The 13,821-nt window shown below is 40.8% G+C and overlaps 1 protein-coding gene across 1 annotated transcript in view; it reads right to left on the bottom strand.

Annotated features, from left to right (window-relative positions):
* Positions 1-13,821, bottom strand: part of COL21A1 (collagen type XXI alpha 1 chain) — a 415,279-nt gene that overhangs the window by 248,094 nt on the left and 153,364 nt on the right. Inside the window, exon 9 of the mRNA XM_075340296.1 lies at positions 5,875-5,937. Coding sequence (XP_075196411.1) covers positions 5,875-5,937 — 63 coding nt within the window. The remainder of the gene's footprint in view (positions 1-5,874; positions 5,938-13,821) is intronic.

Genomic DNA, 13,821 nt, shown 5'->3' with positions numbered 1-13,821 from the left:
ACCCTTAGCACTTTCATTTTTCAGGACATGGGGCTCAGTGATAGCTTATTTTTTGCATCTTGAGCTGATGTTTTTATTGGTACCATTTTCTTGCAGATGCTACGTTTTGATAGCCTGTTATTGCATTTTGGCAAAATTTGTGATGACCAAAAGATGTAATTTTGGTGTTAGGATTTTATTTGCTGCTACGCCGTTTACTGATCAGGTTAATTGATTTTATATTTTGATAGATCTGGCATTTCTGGACGTGGCAATACTTAATATGTGTATATTTTTTATTGCTTTAACCCTTTCATTTTCAATGGGGCGAATGGGAGGTGATTTGAACTTTTAGTTTTTTTATTTTTAAAAACATTTTTACAACTTTTCTTGAATTGTTTTTAATTTATTTTACTAGTCCCCCTAGGGGACTATAAAGATCAGCAATATGATCACTTGTTCTTTTCTGCTAATCATAGCTGCACATCTCTAATTATCAGAAATGCAGTATTCCTGTGAGAGCCAGCGCTCTGCCGACTGTAACAGGAACTACGTCATGATAGTGACAGGACTCATTCCATGACTCTGTGCTACCATGGCAACCATTGGCTCCCTATGATCATTCCACGGGGCCTCTGATAGCGGTGGGGAAAGGCATGTTGCCCGCCGTGGCCATTTACATCGGGCTGCTACATTTTGACAGTGCAATCTAAGAACTTAACAGGCGCGGGTGGATCGTGGATCCACCTGTGCCTGATAGCTGCTCATGTCTGCTGTACAAATCATCAAATGTGTGCAGGACTCACGGCTGGCTCACCTCAGCAGCCGGCGGTGATTATATTGACATGACCAATGATGTACCCAGTACGTCTAATGTCACTAAGAGGTTAAAAAGCAATCCAAAAATGTTCCTTGTTAGTCATTTGTGATCAGGCACAATTCAAACAGTTCTGTGTAGAACACCGACTCAAACTGATCCTGTTGCTGTCAGGGGTAACATCATCCTGTTGCGATTGACATGAGTGAGGTGCCACATATTCCATAAAGCCCTCCATTTATTTCAATATAATATGCTTGTCAGAGACAAAGAAAACCAATTTTAACTTGTGCTTTGTAATAACACTACCCAGATGTTTGGAACCAGCAGTGATGGTAAGATTTCTGCTGCTACTAGCGATTCCCCCATTCTTAGCCATGGTATGTTATTTTTTTTCTTTTATACTACTGCAGCCCTTGCAATTGCCATTTTTTCTTTTACCATACATTGCCTCTTTCAATTTTTTTGGCAGCCCCTGCATGTAGTCAAGTCATCGTCGGACTGGCTACTGGAGGAATCTCCAGTAATGCCAGGCCTGGATTCAGGTACCTGCATTGCACTCCGGAGCTCTCACCTGAGCTCCGGCGTGCAGCCAAGACTGTACTGCGAGCGCTGAGTGATTGATTCCCCAGCACTTGCGATTCAGTTCATGTCAGCTGCAGACAGGCTGGGGTGATCTCCGGTGCTCTTACCTGAACTCCGGAGATCACCCGGGCCTGTCTGCAGCTGTCATAAACTGAACCGCAAGCGGCGGGGAATCAATCACTCGACGTTCGCAGTACAGTCTAGGCTGCACTCTGGAGCTCAGGTTTTAGCTCCGTAGTGCAATGCAGGTACCTGAATCCAAGCCTGGCATTACTGGAGATTCCTCCAGTAGCCAGTCCGATGCTGCATGTAGTGCATAGGCTTTATGTGTCTAGGAGACCCACTACCTAACAATTTTAACAGAATGTGTATGAGGCCCTCCTTTATATCCAATACAAGGTGTATCAGAGTACCTCTATTTTGAAAATGTTGGCAATTCGTGCATAGTCTGCATAGGCTTTGTCAGGTTCAGAGTCCCTCCTTCATAAATTAAACAGGATGTGTCTGACCATGTCACACACTGCATGCCCAGATAAAGTAATAAAATGTTACAATTACATTTACAGGTGACTATTGGAAGGTGTAGTTTTATTTCCCCCTCTACTATGTCTTCTACTGTAGTCATAAGTGACTGAGAAATATGGTAAGAGATTGCTTGACTATTAAAGGGTGGAGGAGGCGGGGATTTTTCTCTCTTTTTAATTTTACATAAGAAAGAATATTTCCTTACATTTTTCCTGTAAACTTCATTTTATTTTTAGTCCATTAACCCCTTAACGACCGCGGGCCGTAAAATTACGTCCTAAATGACATAATCTTACTGCCCGCGGTCCTCCGGCGGCAGCATGCCGCGATCGGCACACATCTCAGCTGATTTTCACAGCTGAGATGTGTGCCTGCTAGGCACGAGCAGAATCGTTATCTGCTCGTGCCGATTAACCCCTTATATGGCGCTGTCAATACATGACAGCGCCATTATAAGCGCAATCGCGGTAAAGTTTTTACTTACCGCCGAAACCGGAAGTCACGTGACGCGATCACGTGACTCCCGATAGTTGTCATGGTAGTACAGGGTCATGTGATGACTCCTGTACTACACATGAATTGGTTTCACTTTCGCTGTGCCCGGGGCACAGCAAAAGAGAAAGACAGCGTATCTGCTGTTTACAGCCTTCCAGCTGTGATCAGCAGATACTGCAGAGCGATCGGAATGCTGATCGCAATAGCCCCCTAGGGGGACTAGTAAAATAAAAAAAAAAAGTAAAAAAATAAGTTTTAAAAAATTAAAAAAAACCAAAAAAACCTAAAAGTTCAAATCACCCCCCATTCGCCCCATTGAAAATTAAAGGGTTAAAAAAATAAAAAATATACACACATTTGGTATCGCCGCGTTCAGAAACGCCCGATCTATCAAAATATAAAATCAATTAATCTGATCAGTAAACGGCGTAGCGGCAAAAAAATTCCAAACGCCAAAACGACGTTTTTTTGTCGCCACAACTTTTGCGCAAAATGCAATAAGAGGCGATCAAAACGTAGCATCTGCGCAAAAATGGTACCGTTAAAAACGTCAGCTCGAGACGCAAAAAATAAGCCGTCATTGAGCCTAAGATCCCGAAAAATGAGAACGCTACGGGTCACGGAATATGGCGTAAAACGTGCGCCACTTTTTTCGGACAAACTTCCGATTTTTTTTTAACCCCTTATATAAAAGTAAACCTATACATGTTTGGTGTCTACGAACTCGCACTGACCTGAGGCATCACACCCACACATCAGTTTTACCATATAGTGAACACAGTGAATAAAATATCTCAAAAACCATAGTGCTATCGCACTTTTTTTGCAATTTTTCAGCATTTGGAATTTTTTTGCCATTTTCTAGTACACAATATGGTAAAACTGATGGTTTCATTTAAAAGTACAGCTCGTTCCGCAAAAAATGAGCCCTCACATGACCATATTGACTGAAAAATAAAAAAGTTACGTCTCTCAGAAAAAGAATGGCGAAAAAAAAAAACGGAAAGCGAAAAATCGGCCGGTCGTGAAAGGGTTAAAATGGAGTCATACTCTGACAAAATTGTTCCCAGCAACAACCTAGGAGTCAGAGAAACATCCAGGTGTCTTCCTCATGCTGTTCCTATTCCATTTAAGTGCTGATTCCATCCATTTCAGCAATTTTCCTGCCCCTCCAGCCCTCCTGGTAGTGTCTTCTGAAAAAATGACTGAGTTTCCGAATGACCTTCATTATGCTCGTCACTCGAATTGTCAGTCCAATCATTCAACCACATTGATTAGTGCTCGCTCATCACTAAAATCATTAGTGATTTAAGTGCTTGCTCATCGCTTGTTGTTACACCTAAGGTCATGTGAGTTTTCTGTAGCTGATGTAATCTTCTACAATGTGTAAAATTCACAGAAATTCACACAAATTCAATCACAAACTGTTAAAATTTGCAAGAAAAGGCAAATTTCTTAAAATTTGTTACAAATCCATTTCTCATCAAATCAATTTACTTATCTCTAGTTAGTATGGATATCTCCTCACTAAGAAGTATCTGCCTTGCTGAATTCCAATGGTAGATAATTTTGCTCTTCAGGAGATGACCTGCTGCAATAGAAGTCTGGGAATGATTGCCACATTCAATAATTGGTGCCAGAGATTAACTTTTTTTTTTAAAGGGACAATTTGCATATTTAATTTGCCAGAGGAGCATTGTATGGCTTTTAAGTCTCCTTACACAAACATGTCAGGTATGTCACTTTCCACAATAACAAATGTTCCCCCGTAGATCACCTGTCAGAGGCCTCTCAGCTAGCCATCAGAATAAGGAGAAAAGAAGTGCCATAAATGATGGATCACCAAACAAATAGCCTCTCAGCTAGCCAAATCAGATCTCCTGCTTTGCATTAAGGAAGGGCAACAACCTGAAACACGTGTTTGCAAATGGCGATTTTGTTTTGGCTTCTTATCCTAAGTCATGTGGCAAGGCTCATTAAAAGGAATCTATCAGTAGGCTCACCATCCTAAGCTGTTTGCATAGCTCTCAAATAGAACAGAAGACATGCAACGTTATAGAATAGATGCAGCTTTTAACACTACATCCATGGACAAACATGCACATTTTCTATTGATAACGTGCCATAATAATGAATAATAAATCCTCCAACTTACCTATACAATTTTATTAGTTTAATATTACATTTATCTGCTCTTATTTATGAACACACAACTAGAATAAGTGATACATTTAGAAGGTTATGCAAATTGAGACAAAAAAGCCCCAATCACTATTTTGGTGTTTGTTTGATGTCAATTATTTGGAACTGTCCTGCATATGGAATGTTTTCTTCTGTTCTAATAAAAGGAACCCAAACAGACCCCATAATAATCAATGGGCCACCTGCTTCCATTTGCAGAACGGATGCAATGAATCACGTATTTTTTTAATTTGTTCTTAAGATAGAACAGACTAGTTGAATGTCTGAGCAGATAAGTGAATGGAGCCTAAAGGTCCAGTCACACTAAGCAACTTACCAGCGATCCCAACAACGATAGGGATCGCTGGTAAGTTGCTAGGAGGTTGCTGGTGAGATGTCACACTGCGACGCTCCAGCGATCCCACCAGCAACCTGACCTGGCAGGGATCGCTGGAGCGTCGCTACACGAGTTGCTGGTGAGCTCACCAGCAACCCGTGACCAGCCCCCAGCGCCGTGTGGAAGATGCTGCGCTTGGTAACTAAGGTAAATATCGGGTAACCAACCCGATATTTACCTTGGTTACCAGCGCACGGAGCTACACGTGCAGGGAGCAGCGCACACTGAGCGCTGGCTCCCTGCTCTCCTAGTTACAGCACACATCGGGTTAATTACCCGATGTGTGCTGCAGCTAAATGTGCACAGAGCAGGGAGCAGCGCACACTGCTTAGCGCTGGCTCCCTGCTCTCCTAGCTACAGCACACATCGGATTAATTAACCCGATGTGTCCTGCAGCTACATGTGCACAGAGCAGGAGCCGGCACTGACAGTGAGAGCGGCGGAGGCTGGTAACAAAGGTAAATATCGGGTAACCAAGGACAGGGCTTCTTGGTTACCCGATGTTTACATTGGTTATCAGCCTCCGCAGAAGCCGGCTCCTGCTGCCTGCACATTTAGTTGTTGCTGTCTCGCTGTCACACACAGCGATCTGTGCTTCACAGCGGGACAGCAACAACTAAAAAATGGCCCAGGACATTCAGCAACAACCAACGACCTCATAGCAGGGGCCAGGTTGTTGCTGGATGTCACACACAGCAACATCGCTAGCAACGTCACAAAAGTTGTTCGTTAGCAGCGATGTTGCTAGCGATGTTGCTTAGTGTGACGGGGTCTTAAGCCTAAAGCAATGCCATTTTCTAAGCTATACCTTAAATGCACAAATTTAATTGTAATGTACACAGGAAGAAATCTGAACATTTACTGTGCTTATGTATAACAATGTTTCAGTACTCACAGGCTTACCATCTGGACCAGGTTGTCCAGGGGAACCAGGATTACCAGGCTGTCCAGGATCTCCCTATAAAACAAAGATATATTATTCCATTATGTTTGACAGTAAACTAAAACTTTTACAAACTAAAAGTTACTGCTAGCAATCAATACCCAGCTTCTATATTTTAGAAGTTTATGAGCTCAATATGGCCTAAAGATACTGACTTGAAAATCTAGCACATTCTAAAAAATATTGTCCACTGGTCTGGATATAATCAATAATACAGTGTTCTTTCAACGAGGAGCATATTTTCCAAGCTTAAATGCTTTTTTTGTTGAAATGGAGTCTAAATTGAACATTTCTAGTTTAAAAGTCTCAGTGGATGCTGTGGTTTTGTACTTTTTAATATTAAACTAATGGATGGTAGTAATCAAACGTTTACACCAAAGAAAGAGACATATCAATCATAGGGTTCTAGGCAAGCAGTCACCTGGGTGTTATGTTTTCTATAAAAGGTGGCAGTTCATTCGACTCATATGGTCATGCATACCAACTGCAGGTAAGGCAACATAGTATGGTAAAGAACAGGTGTAGCATAGTGTGGAGAGATGGGAAGCAGAGACAGAGTTCCAGACTAGAGCAGCAAAACACTGCAGATACTCTGACTTTACATCATGGTACCTTTTCTGCATCACAGGCCACCATTCACACTTAGTAGGAGTTGCTTGCCTCTCAGGTTACCCATTAGAGCATGTCAACTATGCGGGTATCAACACTACTCCAACTGGTGAAGGCATAGCTCTTACAGGTACAGTTTTTATTAACTATTTATACCTCCATTCTAAATAGTGACATTTCTCAATGATCATCATTGTCACTCCTTGGGGCTTCTATTTGACCTGGACAACTCTGTTGCAAAGAAAAAGGCAGCTCTCTCCAGTCTTGGCTCTTTTGCTGCTCCCTCCATGTTGGACACTCCAAAGGCTCCCTTTATCTCAAGGGCTCTGCTCCCCCTGCCTGTTTGGGCTTATTGACAATTCCCTCTAGACTGGGTTCTGTAGCTACTCCACTAGGCAGCACCTTGGTTCCCCTCCCCTGCCATATGCTGGGACCACATATTCACCCCAGTAGGGGAATGCAGCTATTTCATAGGCACATGCTTGTCATGTTTGTACACTGCTACTTACATTATGCTTGACTTTTCATGAGTTTGAGCTGTTTCTAAAATGTTTTGTACAGTCAAATATTCCTAATATAGTGCTAATAATTTTGTTCTTATTTGTATGAATAATCAGCTAGGCCTTCTTATTGTCCAGCATTTGTGGATTACAGATATCTATGTTTTATTCCGAGATTGTTCAGCATTTAAAAAAAAACGTACTTTTCAAATCCATCACGAACCTGCCATTCTCTGAAGTGGGCTGGAGATAAGCAGCTGATCTCTGATTCCTTCTGTTTTTCAAGCATCATGAATCAGCTGTTAAGTTTTCCTTTAGAGGTTGGAATTATTTCAGGTATTATAGGGGTTGTTCAGGTTTCTGATGAAAGTTTGCAGACACTCTATGTGACTATAGACTTCTTAGCTCCTCAAATTACACGCTGTCAAGATTTTTCAGTGGAGAGAGCAAGCGGTTACATGACCACAAATATGTGATTTGCATATCTCTAAACATATTCCGACTAGATGTATGCAACTTCACTCAATACAACTGAATTGAGCAAAGCCAAGCACCTATAGTCAGCACGTGACTGATCGCTCTCACCGCCTGAACAGTATAATTCTAACAGTAATCAATGCTGGCGACATGAGGATTCAGAGGTCTGCAGTCACATACAATGACTAGAGACTTCATGCCAAACCTGGACATTTCCTTTACTTTCAAATTAATTCATTTTAGTCTGATGATCTTTATAAATCAAATTCTGCTAGATACTTCAGGTCTGGGTATGTAAAGTGTTTCAAAATTAATTTTGACATATAAACAAATCTTTTCTACTAATCCAATGAATGATGCTTGGAAATCAAATGCACTGTTTAGATTTTCCAAGTAGCTCTTTGCTACCTATGTAGGAGATTCAATAATCCAAAATTCCAAAAAGTTTCTCCAAAATGTGGTTGTGACGCAACCAATAATTACAACAGGTAAAGTCAGTGGTGATTAGAAACTTATACTGGTTTTCCATTAAGCATTATGTCTTAAGTTTTTCATGCAAATAATAAAGATGTCAGAATAAAAAAGAATAAATTAAAGGGAGTTTGTCAATGGTTGCAAGCCTGCAGAACTCCTGACAGAGCTAAGGGCGCTTTACACGCTACAATATATCTTACGATGTGTCGGCGGGGCCACGTCGTAAGTGATGCACATCCGGCATCATAAGTTACATTGTAGCATTTAACAGCTACGTGCAATTGCGATTGAACGGTAAAACGTTCATCGCATGCACGTCATTCAATTCCTAAAAATTGAACGTCAGGTTGTTCATCGTACATCGCAGTGTGTGACACCCCGGGAACGATGAACAGAACTTACCTACGTCCTGCGGCTCCCGCCAGCAATGCGGAAGGAAGGAGGTGAGCGGGATGTTTACGTCCCGCTCATCTCCGCCCTTCCGCTTCTATTGGCCGGCTGCCGCGTGATGTCGATGTGACGCCGAACGTCCCTCCCACTCCAGGAAGTGGATGTTCGCCGCACACATCGAGGTCGTATGGACAGGTAAGTACATGTGAAGGGGGGGTTATTCGTTTGTGCGACACGTTCAACAAATTGAACGTGCCACACATACGATGGGGGCGGGTACGATCGCATACGATATCGTACGCTGGATTGTAAGGTGTAAAGTAGGCTTTAGATAGTAAACCTGTTAAAGATGTAAACATAACTTTGTGTTTTCAGTGTTGGTGTAAGACCACAGTGTAATATATAGAAATTTTATATAGATATATATATATATATATATGGCACAGACCAAAAGTTTGGACACACCTTCTGATTCAAAGAGTTTCTTTATTTTCATGACTCTGAAAATTGTAGATTCACACTGAAGGCATCAAAACTTTGAATTAGCACATGTGGAATGAAATACTTAGCAAAAAAGTGTGAAATAACTGAAAATATGTCTAATATTCTAGGTTCTTCAAAGTAGCCACCTTTTGCTTTGATTACTGCTTTGCACACTCTTGGCAATCTCTTGATGAGCTTCAAGAGGTAGTCACCAGAAATGGTCTTCCAACAGTCTTGAAAGAGTTCCCAGAGATACTTAGGACTTGTTGGCCCTTTTGCCTTCACTCTGCGGTCCAGCTCAACCCAAACCATCTCGATTGGGTTCAGGTCTGGTGACTGTGGAGGCCAGGTCATCTGGCGTAGCACCCCATCACTCTCCTTCTTAGTCAAATAGCCCTTACACAGCCTGGAGGTGTGTTTGGGGTAATTGTCCTGTTAAAAAATAAATGATGGTCCAACTAAACACAAACCGGATGGAATAGCATGCCGCTGCAAGATGCTGTGGTAGCCCTGCTGGTTCTGTATGCCTTAATTTTTGAATAAATCCCCAACAGTGTCACCAGCAAAGCACCCCCACACCATCACATCTCCTCTTCCATGCTTCACGGTGGGAACCAGGCATGTAGAGTCCGTGCGTTCACCTTTTCTGCGTCGCACAAAGACACGGTGGTTGGATCCAAAGATCTCAAATTTGGACTCATCAAACCAAAGCACAGATTTCCACTGGTCTAATGTCCGTTCCTTGTGTTCTTTAGCCCAAACAAGTCTCTACTGCTGGTTGCCTGTCCTTAGCAGTGGTTTCCTAGCAGTTATTTTACCATGAATGCCTGCTGCACAAAGTCTCCTCTTAACAGTTGTTCTAGAGATGTGTCTGTTACTAGAACTCTGTGTGGCATTGACCTAGTCTCTAATCTGAGCTGCTGTTAACCTGCCATTTCTGAGGCTGGTGACTGGGATAAACTTATCCTCCGCAGCAGAGGTGACTCTTGGTCTTCCTATCCTGGGGCGGTCCTCATGTGAGCCAGTTTCTTTGTAGCATTTGATGGTTTTTGCCACTACACTTGGGGACACTTTCAAAGTTTTCCCAATTTTTCGCACTGACTGACCTTCATTTCTTAAAGTAATGATGGCCACTTGTTTTACTTGGCTGCTTTTTTCTTGCCATAATACAAATTCTAACAGTCTATTCAGTAGGACTATGAGCTGTGTATCCACCAGACTTCTGTAAAACACAACTGATGGTCCCAACCCAATTTATAAGGCAAGAAATCCCACTTGTTAAACCTGACAGGGCACACTTGGGAAGTGAAAACCATTTCCTGTGACTACCTCTTGAAGCTCATCAAGAGAATGCCAAGAGTATGCAAAGCAGTAATCAAAGCAAAAGGTGGCTACTTTGAAGAACCTAGTATATAAGGCATATTTTCAGTTGTTTCACATTTTTTTATTAAGTATTTCATTCCACATATGTTAATTCATAGTTTCGATGATGCCTTCAATGTGAATCTACAATTTTCAGAGTCATGAAAATAAAGAAAACTCTGAATGAGAAGGTGTGTCCAAATGTTTGGTCTGTACTATATATATATATATATATATATATATATATATATATTATGTATGTATATATATATATACATATATATATATAATATGTATATATATATATATATATATATATATATATAGATATATACATACAGTATATAATGATTTTGACACAGAGGCTGAGAGGGATTAACTCAGAAATAGCCTGCACTTGGCTATAAGGAAAGAAGCGTACAACAAACAGCATAGACACAACATGTCTCCTGCTAAGTGGCACAGTCACTGTAAAGCAGTGTCATCAGAAAATTATCTAATGTTCAAAACAGGTTTATACGGTAAATGTAAAACAAGTGTGAATGTTTTATTTCATATAACAATATGTATTTAAAAAAATACATACAGAGAAATCTTCCAACTTTCCCACTGCCGCAGCATCTATTCTTGACTCCTGCTTCCTGTTCTTTTAGAAAATGTTCATGAACATTAGCAGCCATTGAAGCATCTAATCAGCATGTGAAAAGGTCATTGTGAAGAAATGGGAGCAGATAGAGCTGTGACACAACCTATTGTGAATAGTGGGTTCTATTCTATCAGCTGGGTATAGAAGTGTTAACTGCTGATATATTCCTGAGTTTGATAATAATGTGGTGAGGGAAAGAACGTTTTTTTTGTAAAAGAACATTAGTAGTCAGTGTAAAAATTTCCCATTTTTGGACATTGTTTCTTGCAGCCTTCAAGAGATAATTAATTATATACTTTTGTACATTGACAATAAGTTTGGTAATTGTACATAAAGTGAATAAGCAATTGTAAAGACCTGGATCCAAACAATATGCCCAATAACCAGGCAATGAAAGGCACAAGGCTCACACACAGCTTATTTCTCCATCAATAACAATTTTAAAAATGTTAAAAAAAAGTGAAAGAAAAGTTTTGGAGTGTGAAACCAGAGAATGAAGAACCCATTATTTATTTCAGTGGTGACCACAAACATTTTTGTTGACAACAAAAGCATTAGAGATGAGCAGATCAGGGAAAATTCAAATTCACCTGTTTTGTATGGTTTTTTTTTTCAGGCAAAGCGATTAATAAGAAGCTGTTCTCTCTAAATTTAATGTCACTTATTATGCTTGTTGGTAAGCCAGACTCACCTCCCAGTGTGCACCGTGACCATCCACTGTGTGCAGAATCATTAGGCAAATGAGTATTTTGATCACATGATAATTTTAATACATGTTGTCCTACTCCAAGCTGTATAGGCTGAGAGCCAATTACCAATTAAGTAAATCAGGTGATTTGCATCTCTATAATGAGGAGAGGTGTGGTATAATGACATCAACACCCTATATAAGGGTGTACATATTAGGCAACTTCCTTTCCTTTGGCAAAATGGGTCAGAAAAGAGATTTGACGGGCTCTGAAAAGTCCAAATTGTGAGATGTCTTGAAGAGGGATGCAGCAGTCTTGAAATTGCCAAACTTTTGATGCGTGACACTGATCAACGAACAATCAAGCGTTTCATGGAAAATAGCCAACAGGGTCGTAAGAAGCGTGTTGGGCAAAAAAGGTGCAAAATAACTGCCCATGAATTGAGGAAAATCAAATGTGAAGCTGCCAAGTTGCCATTTGCTACCAGTATGGCCATATTTCAGAGCTGCAACATTACTGGAGTATCAAAAAGCACAAGGTGTGAGATACTCAGGGACATGGCCAAGGTAAAGAAGACTGAAAAACGACCACCTTTGAACAAGAAACATAAGATAAAACGTCAAGACTGGGCCAAGAAACATGTTAAGACTAATTTTTCAAGGGTTTTATGGACTGATGAAATGAGGGTGACTCTTGATGGGCCAGATGGATCGGCCAGAGGCTGATCAGTAAAGGGCAGAGAGCTCCACTCGACTCAGACGCCAGCAAGGTGGAGGTGGGGTACTGGTATGGGCTGGTATCATGAAAGATGAACTTGTGGGACCTTTTTGGATTGAGGATGGAGTAAAGCTCAACTCCTATAACTACTGCCAGTTTCAGGAAAACAACGTCTTCAAGCAGTGGTACAAGAAGAAGTCGATATCGTTAACAAACCCCATTATTTTCATGCAGGACAATGCTCCATCACATGCATCCAACTACTCCACAGCGTGGCTGGCTAGTAAAGGTCTAAAAGATGAAAAAATAATGACATGGCCCCCTTGTTCACCTGATCTGAACTCCATAGAGAACCTGTGGTCCCTCATAAAATATAAGATCTACACAGAGAGAAAACAGTACACCTCTTGGAACAGTGTCTGGGAGGCTGCGGTGGCTGCTGCACACAATGTTGATCATAAACAGAACAATCAACTGACAGAATCTATGGATGGTAGGCTGTTGAGTGTCATCATAAAAAAGGTGGCTATATTGGCCACTAATTCTTTTGGGTTTTGTCTTTGCATGTCAGAAATATTTATTTCTAAATTTTGTGCAGGTATATTGGTTTTCCTTGTAAAAATAAACAAGTGAGATGGGAATATATTTGGTTTTTATTAAGTTGCCTATTAAGTCTGCACAGTAATAGTTATCTGCACAAACCGATATCCTCCTAAGATAGTAAAATCTAAAAAAACCCCACTCCAACTTCCAAAATTATAAGCTTTGATATTTATGAGTCTTTTGGGTTGATTGAGAACATAGTTGTTGATCAATTAGAAAAAAATCCGCTAAAATACAACTTGCCTAATAAGTCTGCACGCGGTGTATATGCGCATGTTCAGATGCCTCCCGGGCCTCATTGAAGCTGGAAATCCTGGCTTAGCTTGAGAGGGGACTCTAGTGCGAGTGACAGAGGATCAGAAGATGTGGCAAGGACCAGATAGGTGGTTGAGTATTGGAAGGTGAGCGTTAATGTGGGTATAAGTATTTTTTTAAACTTTTGATGGCTCTCAAGTTCTCCAAATGTGCCTGTTTGCTTCTTGCATCAGTCCTGTTTACAAAGGTAATGACTGCAAGCCATTTACCTATTTGGCAGCTGCAGTCAATCTCTTGCTTCAACGGTGAAAGTCACAAGACATTTGTTATTACATGCTATTTTATATGCTTCAAAAATTAATGAAAAATCAAGAGAAATATGTGAGCGCTTCCTGAATTTCAGAAAAATAAGCTGTACAATCAGTCCAACAAATTGATTCTGCAATGTTAAACTTGAAAAGTCATTGGCCAATCAGAAAAAAGAAAAAAAAAATCAAGTTGCATCCATATGTCACGGGTCTATCACGGGTGACAGATAGTCATGTCATGTCTGGCAATAGAATGTTACAGTGTTTGGCTGCGTAAACTGCTCCCTGACCCTCTCTCATTCCTGCTTGATGTATTTGGTATCCTATGCATCTCCTCTGCTTTGTTTTCATCCCTTTCCCTTAAGGACTCTGTAGAGTTCCTCACT

The sequence above is a fragment of the Anomaloglossus baeobatrachus genome, chromosome 3 (genome assembly GCF_048569485.1).
Source record: "Anomaloglossus baeobatrachus isolate aAnoBae1 chromosome 3, aAnoBae1.hap1, whole genome shotgun sequence".
In the NCBI taxonomy this organism is placed as follows: domain Eukaryota; kingdom Metazoa; phylum Chordata; class Amphibia; order Anura; family Aromobatidae; genus Anomaloglossus; species Anomaloglossus baeobatrachus.
The sequence above is the reverse complement of the archived record's forward strand: the minus strand, read 5'-3'. Positions and strand labels throughout refer to the sequence as shown.